The 22,688-nt window shown below is 36.9% G+C and overlaps 1 protein-coding gene across 2 annotated transcripts in view; it reads right to left on the bottom strand.

Moving 5' to 3' along the window:
* Window positions 1–3,079: 3,079 nt before the first annotated feature.
* CLEC16A (C-type lectin domain containing 16A) overlaps window positions 3,080–22,688 on the bottom strand; it is a gene marked incomplete at its 5' end in the record, with an annotated part of 69,111 nt that continues 49,502 nt past the window's right edge. The window contains 4 exons of one of the 2 annotated variants that reach the window (XM_084271019.1): window positions 3,080–3,456; window positions 7,973–8,092; window positions 12,236–12,382; window positions 21,561–21,731. In XM_084271019.1, the coding sequence (XP_084127145.1) occupies window positions 3,116–3,456; window positions 7,973–8,092; window positions 12,236–12,382; window positions 21,561–21,731 (779 nt within the window). In that variant the 3' untranslated portion in view covers window positions 3,080–3,115. The remainder of the gene's footprint in view (window positions 3,457–7,972; window positions 8,093–12,235; window positions 12,383–21,560; window positions 21,732–22,688) is intronic. The other variant, XM_084271020.1, reaches the window with a different exon arrangement.

The following is a 22,688-nucleotide window of genomic DNA, read 5'->3' as shown; positions in this document are numbered from 1 at the left end:
CCGTGAATTTAGTATCTCTCCAATTTTGGCACTGTGCTTTGGAACACTGCTATATTTATTTCAGAGTGATTCTACCTCCCCTCTGCAGTATTACACTGAAATAGTGAGCCTTCTGAATGGTTCGTTGTTTAGCTGCTGCTCTTATTTGCAACTTGGTACTGGTTAAAAGGGTGATGGTTACACTGACTCGAATCAGCTTTTGTTGAGAAAAAAATTACATCTGTGGCTGATGTGCTAATGCTTTCTTGGTTGAGTTTCCTTTTTTACAGTGAAAGGGGGATAAGGAAACAGCCCTTGAGTTTTTCTGATAAGGGAGAGATAGATATGATACTCTTCAAGGAATTGCAGATTAGTAACACTGAATTTACAGAGATAAGAGACTGCAGATGACAGATTATTTCATCATCTCCAGAGCTCTTATGCTCTGAAGTCTCCTCATGCAGCATGAAGCACAATCGAACTGTGTATACATATGCCTTAATCTTAGAAGCAAACAAGTCAAAAATCAATTGCTTCTGTGGCATAACCATTCAGGTTGGTCTGTACCAGTTGCAGCATGTATAAAAAAGCCACAACATGGGTAGAGCTATTGCAGTCAGAGCTTTCCTACTGTAATTCCATTTTGGCAGAGAGCTTTCGATAGGACCTTATCATCCCTCAAACTGCAAGGCTCTGCCAGCAGCCGACTATACATAGACCTAGTCTTCTATTTTCCTAATAATAGTATCTATCTCACTCATTTCCTGTGAAGCTCTCAGTAGGGAACTGGTCATGAGATTTAAAAGCCACTCAAAGGCAATGAAAAAGTACAAAGTCAGCTTTCCTTCCCTTTGTCCCATTTCTTTTGCAGTATGGCTCAAGTGTGAGACTATGCATGCCTATTAAAAATTCTCTTTGTGCACAGTCCTAATCTTGCTAGAACTGAATTTGAAATTAGATAAAGATAGAACAAGGTTTTCCTGTGTAAAATCAATTCTATTTAGGGAAACTCAGCCCGCACAGTGGCATTTTGTGTAATCTGGGTCAAGAATTAAGGTTAACAGCTAACATAAAAGTGTTTTCAAATTAAAGCATCATTTTTTGTAATGATCTTCGGAATATTACTGAGGCTACAGTGCAACAATGCAACATGCTAGAGGAACTAAAGACAGCAGTCAGTTCAGCCAATAAAAACATATGTGATCCCTGTGTCCAAATTGCTACTGATGTCTAGGCTTGTTGAGGTACATGTACACTAACAGCAGTGTAAACTCACCCTGAGCACTTGACCAAAAAAATGTAGGCCCTTACTCTAGTAATACCAGATTCTCATCCCATACCCACAGCAGTGCGGAGAACACCAAACTCTCAGAATTCATTTAGAGTCTGAGCCCCTGCAGAGTGGTCAGAATATAGGTTAATTCAATTTAAGACAAAGTAGAAGCCACAGAAAACCAGAAATCAAGACAACTGCATGCAAAAGCTAATAAGGAAAGAAAAAAATGCTGGTGTTCAACAGCAGACACCTTGCATATGCATTTTACAAAGATTAAGTTGTTATGGGAAGGAAAAAAATGGAAAAAGCAAGCAAAGTTATACTTGTGGATTAGTCAGTGTCATGTATAATGTTTAGAATCACTTCAAATACTTTTGAAAGCCAGGAAGAGGGTATTATTAGATACTGGGAAGCAGGTAAAAAAATTTTCAGATTAACCTACTTGACATAAAGTCAATGTTGGTAGAGACAGAATGAGGAAACAGATTGCAGTGATGACTGAAATCACAAAATCAAGTAAAGGGAATAGTAGTCTTCAGTCCTTGAGAGCCAGACAGCACTCAGTGCAGACCAGTAATGACAATCTGCTAAGTTTCCTAGTAAATTAACACACATGGAAATTGATGAGAAACCTTAAGTTCCATCAATGTTAAATTATGTATCAAATCAGCAAAGAACATTCTAAACTTTAATCAACACTTTTCTAATACTTTGTTAACTTGGTATCAGGATCAAGAAAGCAAAGTAAGGCAAGCACAAACTCAGAATCACTTTTATGTAGCAATCTTATTTAAGTGTGATATTATCCCAGATAGGAAGAAAATGACACAATACCTTTCCTTTTTAGTTTCAGACTTGCAAAGGAATTATTTGTTAGATGTGATGACCTTTCTCCTACAGGAAGATGAAACATTTGAAAAACCTCTTTAGAATAAAACTGCTTCCATCTGCTTCCAGTTGTCCTTCGGTAGAAAGAGTATCATCAGTCCTTAGAGGTGTAGCAATCTGACTGTCAGAAGCAAACAAACACGCTACAGCAGACTTAAAATATTTCAGATTCCCCTGTAGATGGTTAAACAAAGACTAAAGTAGTCTCAAAAATCCCTTATGTTAATTTGAATAAGCATCTGTCGTTAAATTTCAGACTATCATTAAATTCCAGGCTTTTACCTTTTAAAAAAATGTTTTATATATATCTTGCTTTGAATTAAACCTTGAAATAAATATTACACATGAAAAACACAATATTGAAGTCTGGAGCCCTACAAAGACACTACTGAAAGTGGCCAAGCCTGCTGGTACCATGCAGACCTCCAAGAACTGAATGAGATCAGAATTTAAAAACAAAAAAACCCCTAAATCACACCATATCTCAAATGGAAATATTATTTCATTACTACAATACACATTTTTTTTCAGATCAGTGGTATGTCTCCAGTTTCAGAGAGATAATGATACAATATCCTGAAGCCAGGTATCCCAAATTTCTTTACCATAATACTGCAGACCTTTTACAGTTCACTTAGTTCCTGTGGCTGGAATTTTTAACAGAAAGAAGGCAGGCACTCTGAAACACTTTGCTGTTCTTGCATAACAGACATCGGTAGCAAACACCCAGTCCAGATTCAAAAGTAGGGTTTTTTGGGTGGGTTGGTTTTTTTTTTTTTGTTGTCCAGTTGAAATATGCTGAACATCAGATGTTTACTCTAAAAGCTGCCCACATTTGTTTTTATCAGTGGGCCTCTTCTTGTGGACCAGATGGCCTCTCACGCTTCAAGAAGTATCTGTGCTCCCAAAGAAGAACGAACAAAGAATTTGGTGGCATTTGCTTCACTGTTTATCACAGCCTGCAGGTTGGCTTTAGTCTGAACATTCTTCCTCTACCTCTTTTACTTTGCAAACTTCAGCTTCAGACTGCAAAGAGGACTGAGGAATGCAGCTGAATGTTCGAATGCTGTGTGGATCAACTGGTGGCACTAATGTAAGCGACTCCACGCTTAGGGTGTCCGTATTGTCATCTGTTAGTAATGATATTGTGGGCTGCTGGGCAGGAATCAGGCTAGGAGACAGATTTGTTGTTTCTATGTCACTGTTTTTTACAGCATTCTTGTTAGACTTTGAGACAGCTGAAGGAGTTTCATCAGTCAACATCGTCTGACCAGAAATGGTCATCTGAAGCTGCTCAGGAGCTGAAGCATCATCTAATAAAAGCAAACACCAAGAAACAATCAATATTCAACTGGGTATATACATTAAGCCTAGCAGAATACTATTATTTATGAATATTTAAAAATAATTGGGTGGAAAACACAGTTCTGTGAAGCACAATGCTTACACATTCACTTTTTAGTAATTAGAAATAAAATATTAAGAAGGCATAACACAAAATGCCAGCAGGAATCTGTTCAAATTAGGAACCAGAAAATTTTATATGTTTAGTATGAAATATGAAGCAATATCAGAAATATTCCTAGAGAGAATAAATTGAGGGGAAGAGTGAGAAAGCCTCTCCAGTATTTAGTAGAGACTAAAATGAATAGCCACACCATAGCAGGAAGCTCTTTAGCAATAATAAATAAAAAAAGAACACCTGTGTAACTAGTTATCCCAAGAGGTGGCTCATTTCTTACAAAAATTGGAAAGTCTTTCTCTCATCTTATTCTCCAGATTCACATTTAAGTGACACCTCAACCACAGAAAGCAGAACTATGGAAGAACAGGAAGGAGAATAATGTGCTTACTGTAACTGAAAGGTGCTGCAAAATATGCCTGTTTTTGTAGAGATTTGTGTCATATGAGACTTTTTTGTGCTCCTAAGCATGGAGCATACAACACAGATAAAACTGGGAATAAGCTTTAAATACCACAGAAAACTGATATACTATTATATCTTCCCACACCATGAGAAAACCCACCACATTAACAGCTATTTGCACTGACTGTCCTGTTCCCCCAACTGTCAAGTATTGGTTCAGACGGATAGTGGGCAGAGGGTATCAGGCAATACAGCCTTAAATGAGCAAGTATGCCCAGAGAACTCAGGTTTGGGGCTTTTCTTCCTTTTCAGACTACAGTAATAGATGCCATTAAAGGAACAGGTATCCAGCTTCAAGACAGAACATTTTTAGAGCTCTTTTAAGAAACAGCATGTGTTCAAGTGTACAGGCATCTGCAGAAAAGTTCACAAGGCAATGTAGTGAATACAGAAGCTAAGAATTGGGTTCTGTTTTTAATACACCTTAAAGTATTTCAGTTTCAATATGATTCCAATTTATCCTGTAACAGAACAGAAAGCATGAACATAAGGCAAAAAAAGAACAAAAAGATGAGAATGGAATGGATATCAGTAAGGCATCAGTAGGATCACAGTAAGATTATCTGGGTTTTTTTTTACCTTTCTAGTAAGATAACCCCAAACAATGGTGTATTCTCATTTCAGAACACCACTCACTTTTACTTTTTGCTGAATTGATGGCTAAAGCTTCTCACTTTAATAAAAACAAAATTTACAGATCATAAGAAAGTCTCCTTTGAAATAAAAGGGACACCACTGGTTAGTTTTGAAAAGTAAGGACAGTTTCAAAGTAACTCTACACATTCTTCTTTTTAGCTGTAAAGAAGCTGTATTGAGAATGTAGTGCTTGTTAACAGGAAGTGATGCAAGACTTGCATGGAAAAAGCAGTGCTAAAAACACTGAGATAAAGCCTCATTTCATGAATTACATACAAGTATGCACAAAACACTGAGTCTCTTCATGGTAATTTTACCTTCTGAATTTATAAAAATCTTAAAAGAATATCAAACATTTGTTGTCAAGATAAGTTTTTAATCTTAATTATAGTATGATTATTCACCACAATTCAGGATTCAGAAGCCCAAGACATTCTAATAAACGAAGTATTATCAATCAGTGGCATTCTCCTCTGGAATGCTATAGATAGCACATTTCTATTGGAGTTCTGCTATCTCACTTCTGATCCTGCATTTTATTTCTTGAATCATTCCTCCCCCCCTCTCCCAACAAGATATTGATAGTTTTTCTCATTAATTTCAATTTCCTGAGACCATGACATATGTATTCTTTTTTTATGCTGTAGTGTTCCCAAATCCTTCTACATAGGATCTAAATTAATGTTAAAGCAACCTCCCTTCTTCATGTCACAAAGAAAAAGAAAGTATTGGAAAAAAGTCTCCATTAAAAAAACCAAAATAGTATCTGGAGTCAACAAGCCCAAAGTTTCTATCCATAGTCTGAAAAAATTCAGAAACATAGACAAAAATCAAAATATCAAAAAATGTAAGCAGAACATACTCTGTCCAGTATTTTAGCTGCAGTATTTATAAAGAATACAAAATTAAAGCTCTTCTCTGCTTCCCTCCTGCTTTTATTTACTATCAATAGAAGTAAGTCTCTCTCCTCTGCTTTCAGTATGTCATTAGCCACTGTCAGAGCTTCCCTTCTGCTACTGCACTTAATGTAGCAGTGACACATTGCTGCAGCTCAGCATGGCATTACTACCAAAACAACTAGGTGTTCATTAGCTGCCACTAGTCCCTGCTGGGGCAGAAAGCAAACACCAGTACCCAAAGTTGCAGAAAAGGGAGAATTTTTACAGTCAACAGCTCTCAGAAGTTTTAATATATTTTACAATATATTTTCCCTTCTGGACTAATACTTAACTAAAAATTCTACACTTCAGTCACAGCTATAAACTACAGCTGTGAGAAGTGTACTTACAGCTTTGTGACCAAGCTCTCAAATCCACAGGCCACTTGAGGTGCATACTTAGCTTGAAACTGCAACTATAAGCTTGTGCTAGGTAAGGTTTTAAGCATGATCATCTCCCATGTGTTTTGGGTAACAAGGATAGAGAAAAAACAATCCGAAGACTAGAGATGAAGGAAATGAAATAGAAAATTGAATACAGAATTTCAGCATTTTGGAATGAGAATTTGGTATGTGAGAGGCATTACAATGAAAAAAATCAGACCAGCCTCCTGATGTAAAAAACTTTCACCTATAACATCTCTCAGGTAATGAACAGATGGCTTCAGGACGATAATTACTAATGAGAAAGTATGTGAGGCTCAATACTTCAAGTCTTTTTGAAGTCATACTGAATTCAGAGAGGATCCAAGTAGACAAATATCTATTTGTGTATGATCTGAATTCTTAAAAGTTTCTGAAAATGGAATAAACAATTGACAAGATGATGCAAAAAAAAAAAAGCCTAATGAGGGATTATTACAAGGATGTCTGTGTCTAAAATCCAGATCAGTGCCAAGCTTTTGATTCAAAAGAGTTCTGGAGCACCCAGTATATTTAAAAAAATAAGTTTTCTACCCATTATCTGGAACTTTTGTCCATATTGCATCTAAAAATACAAACTGGCTTTCAAAATCTTTTTTCAAAAAACTCCTAACAATTGGTTCCAGTTTGGCTTTTGGATAGAAAGAGCAAAAATAATTGTAATTTTTACCTGAATAAAATAACCAGTCACTAAGGTATGCTCTGCTCAAGTATCAAGAAGTTTCACCTAATATAAGAAAACAGCATTTCCATTTCCCTCTCCTCAACCCCAGTGTTTTCAGTAAGAGTGTTTTGGCAAAAATGAGCCAGATCTGCAAGAAAACCGGGGCAAGTGAAGTCAGTTTCTTAAAACAGTTGTGATGTGAATATTTAATTATAACTAACATCCCCCACATACCCCAAACCAAACATGGTTTGAAAACAGGGTATCAGTTTGCACGTTTTGGGGTATTATTAGCACTCTCTGGTTCCAGTGGCTTCAACAACCTTAGATGTTTTTCAACACTTCTATAATGCTATCAAGATTATCATTACAGAAAAAAAAAAACATTGAAACAAAATCACTTGACTTCTGTTATTAACACATCAACTTATGTTAATGATGATTATTAGTGAAAGAAAAATAGAAAAGAACAGGAAAAGGAAAGAATATAATCTACAGAGGAGTGTCCTAAGCTGTACAGCAGCATAGTATGAAAGAATAATGTAAAGAACAGGACATTATGTGAAAAGATGCAAAGTAAATCTATGAAGATGAAAAAGTACTTATAGAACATTAAGAGAGGAAAAGATCTTCATGCCATGACAGCAAGGAAAAAAAAAAGGTTAGACACATGATAAAACAGGTCATACAAAGAAGAAGGTGGTCTGAAGCATATTTCCATATTTTTTGCATCTGCTTCTCCTCACCTCCTCAGGCAATTAAACAGTCCATAAAGCCATCTGCCTGAGGATGATGATCATTGAAATATTAAGCTTCTGCCACCACAGTCCAAGGACAGTCTGATGCTGAATTCTTGTCCATTTAACCCAAGCTATAAATAGATTTCTTATTGCTAGCCAAGTACCTTCATTACTGTCCATTCAGGAGCCTGTGCTTACTAAATTCCACTACAGCCACGGCTGCCCCTGTGCAGATGAAGACATTGCTGCTTTGAAGCTGGAGGCTTGATCGCAGGATTTCCATTGTTGGCAAGAGAGCCAAGTAACATGGGAGAAACTGCAGGTAAGGCTTTCAGAAACAGCTAATTATTGCTTTACAATTCTCCCCCCGCAAAAAAACCAGTACAGAAATATTTATGGTGCTTTCTTCAGCTTCCTACCTCACTGTCACTGCTGTCAGCACGGGAACCAAATGCGTTTTATTAACTGTTACGGGCTTTTGAAAGCTTATGGAGGAACCTGCCTGAATTGATATTGCGCGAGTTTCTGTTGCAGCTGCTGCTTGAAGACCTAAACCCAGTGTCCACCGTGACTGTCAGCCTCCGACAGACTAAACACCCGCCGACGTCCTTTCCTGCCAGACCTTACTAGAGGAAAACACAGCGATATATCATACCAAGGCTTTAACAATGGAACAAGGAAGGGAAACTGGAATGAAGACAAAGGATAAATGTTAGAGTAGCCACAAGAATAAGTGACAAAGACACATCCATAACTGCTGGTATCTTGAATACAATTTGACACCACACCAAGAGTTTTATAAGCTTTAGAAATACTTCTGAAGCTGGAAGTATTAATTCTTTAGAAATAAACAAGTTCAACCAAGTTTATTTTTTGCTTACCTATCTGGAAACTTTCATAATACAGTCTGGCAATGCCAACAGCACTTCCACTGAGGAGGGGCTAGGAGGCTTTTATTTGCATTAAAATCTACTCACATCCTGAAAGAAGCTATTCATCATAAATTTTGGTGGCATTGAATGATTCTGGTTTTCACTGGCCATGAATTATAAGAGGTGCACTATTGTGCAGGTGATAATACTTCGGGCCATTCAGCCCTGCTAGTCTATGATATGAAACCGAAGTATTTATATTTGGTTTATAATCAAGCCAAACAGTGTTTTAAAAGATATCAGCAGTTCAGATGATGATGCTTGGTGCGTAGAAAGTTTCTAGAAAAAAAACTTTCTAGAAACAAAAGTACTTCTTCACCTAATTAGAAAATTACTAGCATCATAGAACAGATAAACCACATATACATTACTGCTTATAAAGGGAAGAGACAGGGATGGTTTCAGTAAGATGGCAGGCACTGCTCCTACAGGCTCTCCATGCTTAATTCATCAGCCTCTCCTTAGAATATATATATTATATTTTACAGACCAAAATCCAATATATTCTCTGCAACAAAGGACAGCTCTTTGTACTTATTTTAGACCTTTACCATCAATATCTGCTGGAAGTGTGAGATACAGCTTAAGAGGCATAGAAGATCAATGTCTTCTGAAGTCCTCAATATCCACTTCTCCATTGTAAACATTTTCTTAGGCATTGAAGCCAATTGCATTTTAAGGCTTAAGACAACTCAAAAAGTCATAAAATACAGCATAGATAACATTACACATACATAATTCTGGAATTCTGCTAACTTACTGTAAGAGAGCTTCTTTATCTTAATCCTTGGCATATATAAAAATTAGCACTTTAAAAAAGTGCATAGTTACAGCAAGTATAGCCAAGAAGAGTCTTTATGGGTTCTAAGCTCAGAAGCTTGATGATTAAAATCTGCCCAGCAAGAGAACAATTTTATATTATGCATAGCAACACATCAAATGGACATATTGATAAAATGAATAAATTATATAAATACAAAGGAAAAAAACCCAACCCAATAGCAGCATTTGCAGACCCTGATATTGTTTTTTCTGTCTTGCTAAGGATTCTCCTTTCCTTTAAGGGATAATTTCCACTTTTTCAATTTTAAGGGACAGGAGATCTTCTAAAGGGCTAAGCTTAATTCCCAAATACTGCAAGTTGGGGAGCTACTAGGCTCTAAAATATCTGTGCCATCAAGTATTGTGACAATTATTATGTAGGATAGCTGCTAAACTCAGGAACCAGGAGTTTATTTTATTCATGACAAAGCAGTTAATGCCACTGCTGTTCTCTTTCTATGACTGAAACATGCATAGCAGTGATGATTTTATGTCGAGTTAACCTCCCTCCTTACATTAGGATACTGTGTGAATGAGTGATGCAGGTAGGAGGTGAAAGCAAAACACCAAATTAACATTATTTTTTTCCTGTGACAGATTTTTGAAAGCTCTTTTACTATTTAAGTGTTAAAAGTGTTTATACTCTATCTTGTAACACTACTTTCTGTCAACTAGCAATTATGTAATTTGTCTTTATTTTGTTCTCATCTACCACTATCTTTTGTAAAAGACAGTGTGTGTGTTTCAAATCTTATTTCCTGTAATAATTCTGTGAAGATTAGAAGTACCATCTTAAATATATCAAACTCTGAACAATTTAAATCTGTCAATAGACAGTTGCTCAGGGCACTATAATCACAAGTTTCAAGTGAAAAGAGCTGTTGTGGTTTAAGATGTTGTTCTTAAGGAAGGTAGCTGAGGTAGTTTTCCTGAAGCCTCCCCACACACATCCCCCTTTATCTTTTCTGGCCTTCTTAACACAAGTTCCTGAGCAACTTGGCATGTTCTTCATGGTCAAGAACCTGAGCTGTTACCAGAACAAACAGGTGAGCAGGGAAGGAGGGAGGGAAAGAGAGCACTTATATGTGCCCATGTATGCATTTAAAATGGAATTGGAAAAGAGAAGGGAGATTCAAATGTGACAGGTGGTGGCAGCATTCAAATGGGTATACTGGGGCACAAAACAGATCTTGTTAACTGCTTCATTTTCATCAGCTTCTTGAAAGTAGTTTCTCCTTGAAGGAGCCACTTTATGTCACCCAAGCCTCTTCTGCTTCACTGCAGAGTAAGGTAGTTGTGTTTCAATTGACCTCAACAGGTCAAGGGAAAAGTCACATTGTTTTACACTGAATTGGGTGACCAACAATTGTTTCCATAACTCTGTAGAGTGGTCAGTAAGACCCAATATAACACAGTCAGTGGTCATGTCACCATTGCTTACTTCAGCAGGGTACTTCTGTTCAGGAGCAGTTATCTGGACATACCAAACAGATAATCTCTTTCATGGTCACAGTCCTGGTTAACAGTTTTCAATATAGATAACAGTTACATATAAACACTGTAAAAATGAAAACACTCACTGCAAACCTGGAGCAAACTGATCCAATCAGTTAATGCAAAATCATTATTCCCAGGAATACACAAACATTGATCTGACACTGAAGATGAATAGAGAGTTTCAACAAAGCTCCCTGGGCTGGAGACAACCCTCCCCACCTCCTGAAGACCCAACTCCAGGATTTACTTCTTGTTTACTCTCCAGCTTGATGCTTCCTTACACACATTTTATACTCAAGCAAGCATTGTTACAAGTTTCTTTACAAATACTATGCCCTCCTCCTCCCCCCCCGCCCCCAAAAGGAGGATTGAAGGTATTCTAGTGCAATAAGAAGTCCAAGTATAAACTAACCCACTAAATATACTAACTCAAACACATGGTAGCTACCTCTGTGAAAGTCATATTTTCAATCTGTTTACACAGCAGCTTCTACTGCACCAATGGAACAGCATCCTCAATGTAGTGATGTTCAGGCAGAAGAGTGTTGGTGCAAAAGCTCTACAATAATAGCATCCTAAAGAACTATTTTAGAATATTATATATTTGGCCAATTGTTTAAAATTAAGTATCAGGCACACAAAAGCAGGTATCACCAAGTTGAAAAAGATGCTTTGCATGGAGATCAGCTTACCCCCCAGGGTGAGAGGCTAACAGTTAACCTACAAATTTATGCAAAGCTGTACCTGAGGCTTTTCTTAAAAAATCCTAACCTGCAACATTTGAAATCGTATGTGCTAGAAGACAAATCAGACAGGGATCTCCTGGAGAGAGTCCAGAGAAGGGCCACGAAGATGATTAGGGGCCTGGAACATCTCCCATATGAGGAAAGGCTGAGTAAGCTGGGTCTGTTCAGCCTGGAGAAAAGAAGGCTTAGGGGAGACCTAATTAGTGTTTATAAATATCTTAGACTTGGGACGCAGGGGGATTTGGCCAGCCCCTTTTCAGTGGTCTGTGGGGACAGGACTAGGGGCAATGGCTGTAAGCTGGAGCATAGGAAGTTCCGCACCAACATGCGGAAGAACTTTTTCACAGTGAGGGTGACGGAGCAGTGGAATAGGCTGCCCAGGGAGGTGGTTGAGTCTCCTTCTCTGGAGATATTCAAGTCTCGTCTGGATGCCTATCTGTGTAATATGAGATAGGGAGCTGCTTTGGCAGGGGGGTTGGACCCGATGATCTCTTGAGGTCCCTTCCAACCCCTAAGATTCTGTGATTCTGTGATTATTATTTCGCCAGTACTCAAAATTCTAAAACATGCTAAACAGTTATTACACTTCCAGAAATCTGAATAGATCAGTAAAGTGTGCACCACAGCTTACTTTAACTAGTTTAGTTGAATGATGAAGTGATCTAAAAACATAAAGCCCTACTGTGTATTTAATCCGTTAACACAGTAACTTAATTTTACAATAAGCTGTTCCATCTGGTGCCTAGGCTGAAAATAGTGATTTAATACCTGATGGGCTCTGTGCAGCAGAAGGAGTGGATGTTGAACTTGCAGTCACTGAATCACATCGTCCTGTACTCCCACTGCCACTGGAAGGTGATGGTGATGAGAGTGGTGACGGATTGTGCTGATTTATACACTGGGCTACAGCAAAGCCTGAAAAACAGGACAAGGAAGTTTACAAATTAATAATTAGCTTGAAAGAGTTAACCTAGATAAACCAAATGAAAAAAGGGTAGGAGTGAGTATTGGATCAAAGTGGTGTTGATTTCTTTAGCAGCCCTGTGGATGCACTCTCACCTTCATCCCAGGGGCCTGAAGATCGGAATGCACCTTACTGAAAACATGCTACCTCTGTATGCCCATGAACGAACAAGAAGGTGAGGTCAAGGGGTCCAAACCATTTTAAAAAACTTAAGAGCTTGCACACAGTCAGAACTCTTCAGTTTTTGCTATATTCAATAAGTCAGAGGTACAGATCTTAATGTGATAAAAAAATCATTTGCCAAACATGAAGAAAAAAGTCCTCTCTGATGGAAAGCCTGCACTACATTTTTTTTATTGCAGGGATAACTTCAGTAAATTTTATGCTGCTATTACATTTCATCCACCTTCTCACAAGTCAAACAGTCTATACAGTGTCTGACAGCACTTTTAAAATAAGTCGTCTTCTGGCTTTCAGCCTAAAATTTCCTCAAATTCTTTATACTGCAACATCCTCTTCTTTCCTAACACAATCCTAACAAAATCACGTGTTCATTCCTTTCTCCTCCTTCCTCTACACACCCCTGCTTCTATCTTTAACATTCCTCAAAAAACCAAATTTCACTGACTTATTCAATATGAGCATTCATTGCTTAAGACTACACTGAATTAAAAAATAAACAATAGATATTTGGTCTACGCTGTGTGAAATATTTTGTGCAGAAACATGCAAATTTATTTTTCAGGTTATGCATGAATGCATTATGTTGCCATTCAGTCATATTCTACTAAAATAAGTGCCCACAAAGGTGTCTCCTATAAGTCTGGTATGACTGCAAACACATGCTGAATATTTAGTAGAAGTAAACAATTAGCAATTTTTTCTTTTATGGGTGAGATTATTAAATGTTAACCGTACAAAACAGATACTACATAAAAGCTTATTTGACATAACTGGCTTGTATTTATGAACAACCTTGCTTTTATTGCCTTATCAGCAGTCTGTCTGGTTGACATGATTCACTTGTCATAATTTAATGTTAAAGTTAATTTGAAATTTCAGACATTCACATATTTAACAATTGTTTCACCTCAACATAGAGAGAAATAGAAGAGTATCTTTGGAAGAGTTAGGACACTTCACAAGATCAGTCTTGTAAGAATAGTCTGTATTTGAGAAGAGAAGATTGAATATAGAGCAAAAAGAAACACTGTATTCTTCAGTGACTGTTATGACTTTCTTAAAGCTTGTATTTTCATCTAACAACAAAACAAGTTATCACTTCTGGAACAAAAGCAAGTAAGCATGCTCTGGCTTCCAGCAGACTTCAGATCAAGAAAGTTGGAGCACTTAACTTTTGCATCAACCCCTCTGCCTGTTTATCACAAGTTCAGTGACACTATAAAAGGTCCAGGCGTGACACCAACTTTGCTTGTTACTCCAGTTCTGAAAACCTTCAGAAGCTATTTTCACACGCAGAGTTACACTGTTGATCCTAACATGTTGAAGACCTCTGGGAGGACCTGTTAACTCACTTGTGATTAGACTGAACAAGTCAGGATATCTCCCAGTTACCCTTTTCCATACCTTTCAATCAGCAGTTATTTCCCTCCTTTGTTGTAATTTTTCAGCTAAATTGACATCAACCTCACTGGTATTATAAAAATCCAGAAGAATCATAATTGTAAAGACCTACCATCTACTTGGAATGCTATGGAATCACCTGCTAGAGTTTACAACAAGCTCTGAATGAAAAGTTCATGAATTGCCTTTCCCACGCAAGTCCCTTGAAGAGAAATACCACTATTCATACTTCCCTGATCAATTTCTTTCTTTAGAAGATTATACTCTTTCTTGCAGATCTTGAAAACTATACTCATAATGTCCCTATAGCAATTCCTCAATTCTATCAGTAAGTTTTACCTTTGGCAGATGTTTCTCCTAATACTTGGAAGCTTTTAGACACCTCTTCAAGTTTTGATAGAAAGTAGATTTACAGAAGGTGAAGCGCTTCTTACAGAAAAAGAAGTATCATCAATATGGGCTGTATGTCAGGTGATGTACACAACTCAGCTGCTGCTGCAGCCCTTCTCACTCTCCAAGGGAAAAATATTAATGCAAAAGTTCACTTTTTATTGGCAGCATCCTGAATTATTGAAAATAGCCACAGGGTGCACTACAAACCAGCTACATACTACTTGTTGTCTTCACTGCATAATGAACACTGAAAAGGAAAGGATTTGACAGTCAGGTTTGAGAGAAAGCAGACACAGCACACAATTCTTTATTATTTTATATGGGGAATCTCCCGTGGCACTGGAGAGATGATTCACTCATTACAGAGAATCTTCTGCATGGGGAATTTGCTGGTGCCATGCAGCAGGCAGCCAGTCAAAACTCAATTTAACTGGACTTGTTTAAAGCTTTCATATGCTTCTTAAAAACAGACATGACAAGTCAAGAAAATGCTGTTAGCAGAAACACATAGTGGGAGGTTGTGTTACACAGAAAAAAGCCAGAGGGGATGAAGAAAGGAAGAATTGGAAAAGGAGTTAAGAAATATCAGTTCTGTTAATGATCTGACTTAATCTGTGGTCCCGCCTCTTCCCCTCTAACTCTCACGCTTATACTCTAAGAACTACACTCAGAACCACTTGAGCACAATGCTACCTGAACTGCTGTAGTACCTGCATCATGAGTTTGGATGGGTGCATGCCATTCCTACCAAGCTTTTCTTATTTTAAATTACTGTTCATTATGTCCCTGATGAACACCACTTAAAAAAATTAAATAACCACCTGTGGCAAGAGACATCTATTTTAGTTAAAAACCAAACTCTTTGGTAACCAACTAATTATTCCATAAATGTAAATAAATCCATATATTTTACTTCAGAAACCAAACTGATTTATCTTCTACAATCATTTAGATAAGTTAAACTGAGGTTACACACAGCGACGCCTGATAGTCTGCAAAAGTTAACCACAAACTAAACTACCTCAAACATGAAAGACTTCTATAGCACTCAGGGCCACTGAGAGATATAGTTTTTAATATAGCAAATGTGCATTAGGTTTCTCATACATACTTCATATTTTGAAACACCAGTTAGGATGGGAAGCAAGGAATAATCAATGGACTCGTGACCACAGAAGGGAGGCAAAGACATCTGTTAAAGTGAATGAAACTTGGGTTTTGAACAGTTACTAAAGCCATTGGTGTAAGAGTGTTTGCATCAATATATTCTGTTTCCCTTACAGTGCTGGAAAAAGTTATACCCATCCAAGGCATTCTATATCCACAAAAGGTTGTACCTCAAGGCAGACCTCATTCATCCTCACCAAAATAGTAGAAACAGTAGAAAAAGTAAACAAGGTCTACTGTGACTGTCATAGGAAAACCTGGTCTGACTCAGCAACATTGCCTGCCTCAAGTTTCTGAAGAACAGTGCTCATGGATTCACATCCTTACACTGAATCATCTGCTTGCAAATGATCTTAACATGTTTTTTCTCCTAATATAACCAAAAAGGAAGGATTGAATGTGCTACTGGAAGATAATTTATGCGAGTGGGAAAGTACAAGTAATTCAAAATACTGTAACTGGGAAACTAATGACCAAGAACAAATACTGTAACCAAGAAGCTCCTTCAGGAAATACCTGCCAAGAAAAGTTGAGCAGAATTAATCATGGCTAACAGAAATAAAACACCATTCAAAAGGTTCTAGGGGTGCCTTTGTCACTACTTTATGACACTTAGGTTGTGACAGAGGTTAGTTACAAATACAGGTATTTCCTTTCCAGTACACATGATTCTGCTGCAACATAAGTAAGTCTTAAATAGAAACGTATTACTGTAAATATGTACCTTCCCAGTTCCTTGGAGAAGATAATCTTACTTCTAGAATCACAATATTTCATAAGGCTGGGTTGGGTTTTTTTTTTTTCAGAAAATGTGTATCAGTAGTTATCTTTTGGTTATATTTTACATAACAGCTGCAAAATTTCATGCCAAAACCTGAAGTAGCTTCATAGAATTTCTTTAAAAGAACTTCTAATACAAATCTTGTAAATTGGAGAAAATCTTATTGCCTTCTAAATGATTTCATGTAAAAGACTGCCCAAACTTCTCCTAAGAAGAAAAGTGGAAGGTGAGAAGGGGAAGGAGTGATGGTGGTAGAGAGCAGGACAAACAAGGCAAAAAGGAAAAGCCTGCGAAATAGAAATAAAACCCTGGGCAAGAAAGCAGAAACTATATCTGCATCATCCCAAAATCTTTATGTTTTTTGTGTTCCCATTTCTTTCTATTCTGTTCTTCTAAGTGTAGTTATCTCATAAAAACTTCTCAATTCCTTCCATGTACCAGCTCCTAGTCAAATCAAGTCAATGTTGAACTTGAACTTTTTTGCGAGTATGAATGAAAAGATGCAAATTTTCAGGCATGGAAAGGTTTGTCTCTTTCACCAGTTATTTTGCACCTTTGTAAAAATTTCAACTTGTAGATTATTTACATTCAAAACACTGTTACAGTATCATAAGCAGAAGAATAACTGTTGTCATGCAAAAATTGGGTTTGCTTCCAAGAAAAAAACACATAGAAGAGACCTACTGGTCACTTGGAGCTCTCTGTTGCCAGTAGTTGCTGCAACTTCAACCAGCACTAAAAAAAATAGTCTCCACAATTGCCACACTGTGCCAACATCTGACAACTGTAGCTTTATTTCCAGTTCTTCTCATTGATTTAGTATACTTCCCAACTAGTTTCAATTCCAGTGATTGGGGGACTTAATTCTTAGCCATAGCTGATAGTCTTTATGACTTGCCAGCATATCTTCATTCTAAATGATGCTTTTTTGAGACAGCATTTATTTTTCCTGTTGTTTAATGCACAAAGGAACTCTAATATTAAAGTATGTCCCAATTTCTTCCATCAACCAGAGAAATCCTTTCCACAAGTTGAAAGAAATTGGAACAGCTACTGTAGTTCAACTGGCATGGAGAGAGATGAAGCACATGTCAGCACTAAACCACAAGACTTAGGAATTCTCAGTCTCAGAATGAGCAATTGTTTTTTTACTGCCAGTAATTCTTGTAAATAGTAAACTCCCTAAATGGTAACAGTCAATGGTTGCTTTTAAACTTATTTCTTATTTAAAAAAAATAAGTATCTAACTAGCAGTCCTGCATATTTAACTCCATTTCAATGGCATCTTTCATTTGTTGCACACAAGCAGTAATTCATATTACATAAATCAAGTTATTTATCAAGTTATAAGTGCTGTCCAGGTACCATAATTAAGCACTTTTGCTGTAACACCTCTGCACAGAAATTACTTGGCTCTAAATCATCCCAATGACACCACGAAGATTAGTATCTAGTTCATACCTCACAAGTCTGATGAACAGGCAATATAAATATGTATAAAAAGGGTGGCAGAGTTGGGTCTTTAAAAGCAGCAGCCATAACTTGGAATGGTTCAAAGAATATTAATCAGAAAAATACAAACTGAGGTGATAAATTGAGTTAGCTGTTGTATCCCATTATTCCTCCACAGAACAAAGGAATTAAGTAATTTAAATATAGGTTCTAAAAGCAACTGTATCCTAGAATTATGGAGCACGGGACACTTCAACCATCTGTAACTTAGTACTACCCCAACGGGATGTTCCTATGGTAGCCGTGGTTGATGACGAACATGAAAGGGTTGATCAGATCCCACAGCACAGTTCCAAAATAACATGTATGACATTCAAACCTTGTAAAAACCAGCTAAGTGCAGATGTGCTCATCAGGTGTGAATGTCAACCCTCCCTTTTGATCAAAAGGATCTGCTTGCTTTCTTTTTTATCTTTCTTTCTAGAGATAGGCAAATTACAAATGGTTAAACACATTTCAAGAATACACTCCTATTAAAAAAATAGTCTATGATTTTATGCCCAAATGTGGTGGCTTGCTAAAGAAGGGCACATGATTCTTTACAGCGTATAGTATACTTTCAGAGCAAATACTACTTGACAAAAGTAAAGTAAATTTTCTTCATATAAATCTGAACTACCTCAAACACTGTTTAAGCAATCCTTGGGTTTTGTTTAAAGTTTTCTTATTCCGAAGTAGTGATGCAATCTTGATACAGAATCCTTCCTTACATTTTCTTCTTTCATTTAAAGGGTGACAAAGCTATAGAAGACCATTTTTCTTTCTTCAGATTTAAAATTAAGATGGCTATACTTTGCTTGCAATGGCTAATCTAAACGAGAAAGTTTTCTTCCAACTTTTCCACACAAAACCATATTACCATCATTATGTACTAAGGTATTAACAATGGAGAAAATAGTAAGAGAGATCTATTGATTTATTTTGCTTCCCAAAATAAATACTGTCAGTAGGAAAGTGACCACACTTGTTAAAATATTTAGGTGTACATTTTGCTGGAAATCATTAAGATTTCCCTTAAGACACACTGAGTATATAAATCTCAGTATACATCTGGTATCTGAAAGGTACATTTGAGTTTGCTTGGAGAAGTGATTATTTACTTACTTTCAGTAAGACCTACGTTCACAGGGTGCCTACCGACTCATCTGGTTTCTTTATTTACATAAAGAGTGCTCAAAAGTATCATATGAATTCACAGTAAATAAATAAGATGGTGAACGGACCAGTCAACTAAATGATGGTAAAATGCTCTACCATTCTGGTAAGGGCCATAAACCTGAAGTAGACTCTGAAGTCACTTCACATCAAGTGAAGAACTTTGCTTCTGTTCTTCTCCAGTAAGGACTGGCTGATAAACCAGGCAGTTATCTGGGATGATTATATCATCTCCCTGCATTTGCATAACCTGTGCTTTTTATAAGAAGAATTAAAAGGGGTTTTCTGAAACATGGTCTGCTCTATTTTTGTCACCTTTGACCTATCTTGCACAAAATCTGGTTTTCCGCTACAACCCTCACCCTCTTCCCTCCCAGTATCAAGAAGCGCTTTCAAAACAGATTTTAAATTTGGACCATGAAACAATAAAGCGAAGGGAAGCACATTTTGACTACAATAAGGTAACTGCATGCTCTCTAGTGAAATACACAAAGCTTCAGGTATGCACTACAATAGAAACTGAAATAAGTACTCCTTAAAATTCTAAATTAATTGAGAAGAGGGATTAAGGGATTGAGTCCATAGTTGTCCTAGAATTATCAACAGGTTGAAATTTGCAGGAGGGATAAAAATATTTGTATCATTGGCAATTTCTTAAAAACCACACTAATGTACAGCACTGACATAGTCCTTATTAGAAAAAAAAAAAAGGAGAAAAAGTGGTTTATCTTCTAAAAACATTGCCAAAACCATAGCTCTCCTTTTAATCAAATCCCACCATCACCAAGGTAAAGCGTAACGTGTTTCTTGCAAATACAACCAAGTTAACATGTTTCTATCATTAGGTTTCTCACAGACTATAATATGAGCTTCGTAGAAGTATTAGACACCACAAAGCTGTACCCTTAACAAACGAATGCATCAAGGTAGTAATTTACCTGCAACTTGTTCAATATTTTTTTTTAAAAGGCACAAAATCACTCCCAAAGCAAAAATTCACTCCAAACCTGATTAAGGGATAAACACAAACAGATTCCTGTGAAAAACATTCAGAATTAGGAGGCCTCATTAATTCCTTAGTGAAGTTAAGGCAAGAAAGAGTTGGCATTTGATCTTAATTTTTTAATCAGATGTAAACCAGATTTAAACCAGATGTAAACTCTGGATGTATTTAAAAGACAGGTAGGTGAGGTGCTCACGGATATGGTTTAGTAGAGGAATGGTTGGGCTTGATCTCAAATGTCTTTTCCAACCTAGTGATTCAGTGATATGAATCCATTCATATTATATTACTGGCTACCATAAAATGCATTTTAAAACACAGCATTTGAAATGCTTAATATTCTGTGCCTGATTTCTCATACTTGGTATCAAATAAAAGCTTCAAAACACTTTTTCTTCTGGATTTGCATGTGCATACAGCGGAAGTCTCCACTTCCTGGAATTCAAACATAAGTATGTGGTTGGTTGAACAAACTACTGTGTTGCACCACCCCCAACACCTCCTCTTCAGGGGAAAGGAAAAAAAAAGAGAGAAAAGAATTAGCAGATGAAGTCACTCGTTATGAGCACAAGCACACTCTTACAGAAGGTTAATTCTGAAACAGTAATGCTGGCATCTTTTCAACCACACCTTTTCCATGGAAGTCACATATGATGGAAATGTATTTCCTTATTTGACAACATATACTTGTCTTTTGAAAATCCTGACTGGCAATATAAATGCTTTCATGATTTCTGTTCTCCACACTCAGGTCTCAAGCAAGCTGAGCTCCAATTTAGTCCTAAGGCATTAGAACATCTGCTTTCTATGTAGGGCATTTGAATTTGAAATCACTGAATCCTATTTAAAGAGAAAAACAAAGTTCTGTGAAATGATTTGAGGCTAATGGTAATATGATTGCATTTTTTTAATATAATGCATCAAAATTAACTACTTTCAAGCAGTATGAGATTCAACTTCAAAATGACCCAATCCAAAAGGAGAAAAGTTCACCATCTGAAAAAAAGCCTCTGCAGAGAAGTCAATTTGTGAAACAGACAGGAAGGATACAATAGAGCAAAGAGGTCACTGATTTAGAATCATCCCAGACCCAAGTGAAAATTTTAGGAATAGCTGTGGCCCTTTTCTGTCTCACTACCTCCATGGTAAATGAAGCAGTGTACAGTTACAAAATGGCAGGAAAAATTATCATAACCAAATTAAAGGAGGAACTATGCACAACTGACATCTGTCACATAAATACTGACTATGCCAAACACAATTCAAACTAACTCGAGTTGCGATGAAGGCATAGACACTTCCAGTGTACCTGGGAAAACTGCCATGGATGTAGTGATCATAACCTACCTGGAATCCACTTTCAGGTATTGTTTGTTTCTCTAGGAAGAAGTTTTTCCATAAGCCTCATCCTGCAGTTGTGTGCTCAGAAACACACGCTGGTAAGCTTTTCACTGCTTATACAAGTTACAGTTCAGCTTTTGCAGATACAAATCACAAACTAAAACAAATTCTTGATAATGAATGCTGATCTTACCTGGAACTTTGTCAACAGATGCAAAAACAGAGCGTTGCACTGTAGGATCACTGCTACCACGTCGTGACTGATCATAAAATCTAAAGGGAAGGTGCTGGGCTGTAGCTGCAGAGCTGTGTCCGAAGCCCATAACAACTTCAGTTGAAGACTGAACAGGGAGATCTAGGAGAGCTATGTTTAAATTGATAATTTTTGTTACTCAAAGATATGTATAAGGAAGAGTAGGTGAAAATAAAACTGATGGCTTGCTCAGGATCTTAAGACCAAATCAGATTGTTTAACATAACTTCCCTGCATTCACCTCTTAATTATGGTTGCTATTACACTGGAAAAGAAGAGAACATGTTTCTAGCAACCTTTTGTACCATTTCTGTCTGCACCACATTCACACTAAGGAAGTAGAGTGTGAAGAATCCTGAATTCCTCCAGAACACAGTAGAGGAAAAAAGAAAAGGATTACAGTCAGCTCCTTGCATTAAACAAGCCACAGAAGTTATCTAAACAAAAAATTGAGTTTTTCCCTATATAAATAAAGTAATTTGTCATTTACAACTGAACACTGCAGAAAGCCATTTCAAGAGACAATCTGCTTAAAACCTGGGAAAAAGGGTTTGCATTAGTATCCAACCTAAAATTTTAGTATCAAAATAGACCTGTATTAACCACAAACTGGCCTTAAATTTTTAACATGAAGCAATCTATCAGAGTATGACAGAACTATTTTATAAACTCAAAACACAAAACTGTCTTTAGTTAGCTTACTAATGAATTAGACTACAATGATCTTAAAATATCTATAATCAGAATAATTCTCTGGCCAAGTCAGTAATTTTAGTACCAGCTATGACTTCGTTTTTCACAATTCTGATTTGTTTATTATTGATCTTAGACAATCCAAGTAACTGAGATAGCTGGTGCCCTTTTTCCATTTGCCCATGTATTTTCCTTTCCATATTTCAGAGTTTCCTTTTCCACACTCACCATTTCATTCAGTTTAGTTTACTTACTTGAACAGTCAAGCGATATTTTAATGATTCTGCTATTTACTCAGGTTAAATCTTTCCTTCAACTCTTTGCAGCATTTCTCCAAACACAGAAATCTAGCTGTTGATAATCTACTTAACATTT

Source organism: Gallinula chloropus (assembly GCF_964237585.1).
Source record: "Gallinula chloropus genome assembly, chromosome: 15".
Taxonomy (NCBI): Eukaryota; Metazoa; Chordata; class Aves; order Gruiformes; family Rallidae; genus Gallinula; species Gallinula chloropus.
Note: the sequence above shows the minus strand (reverse complement) of the source record. Positions and strands in the feature narration are given on the sequence as shown.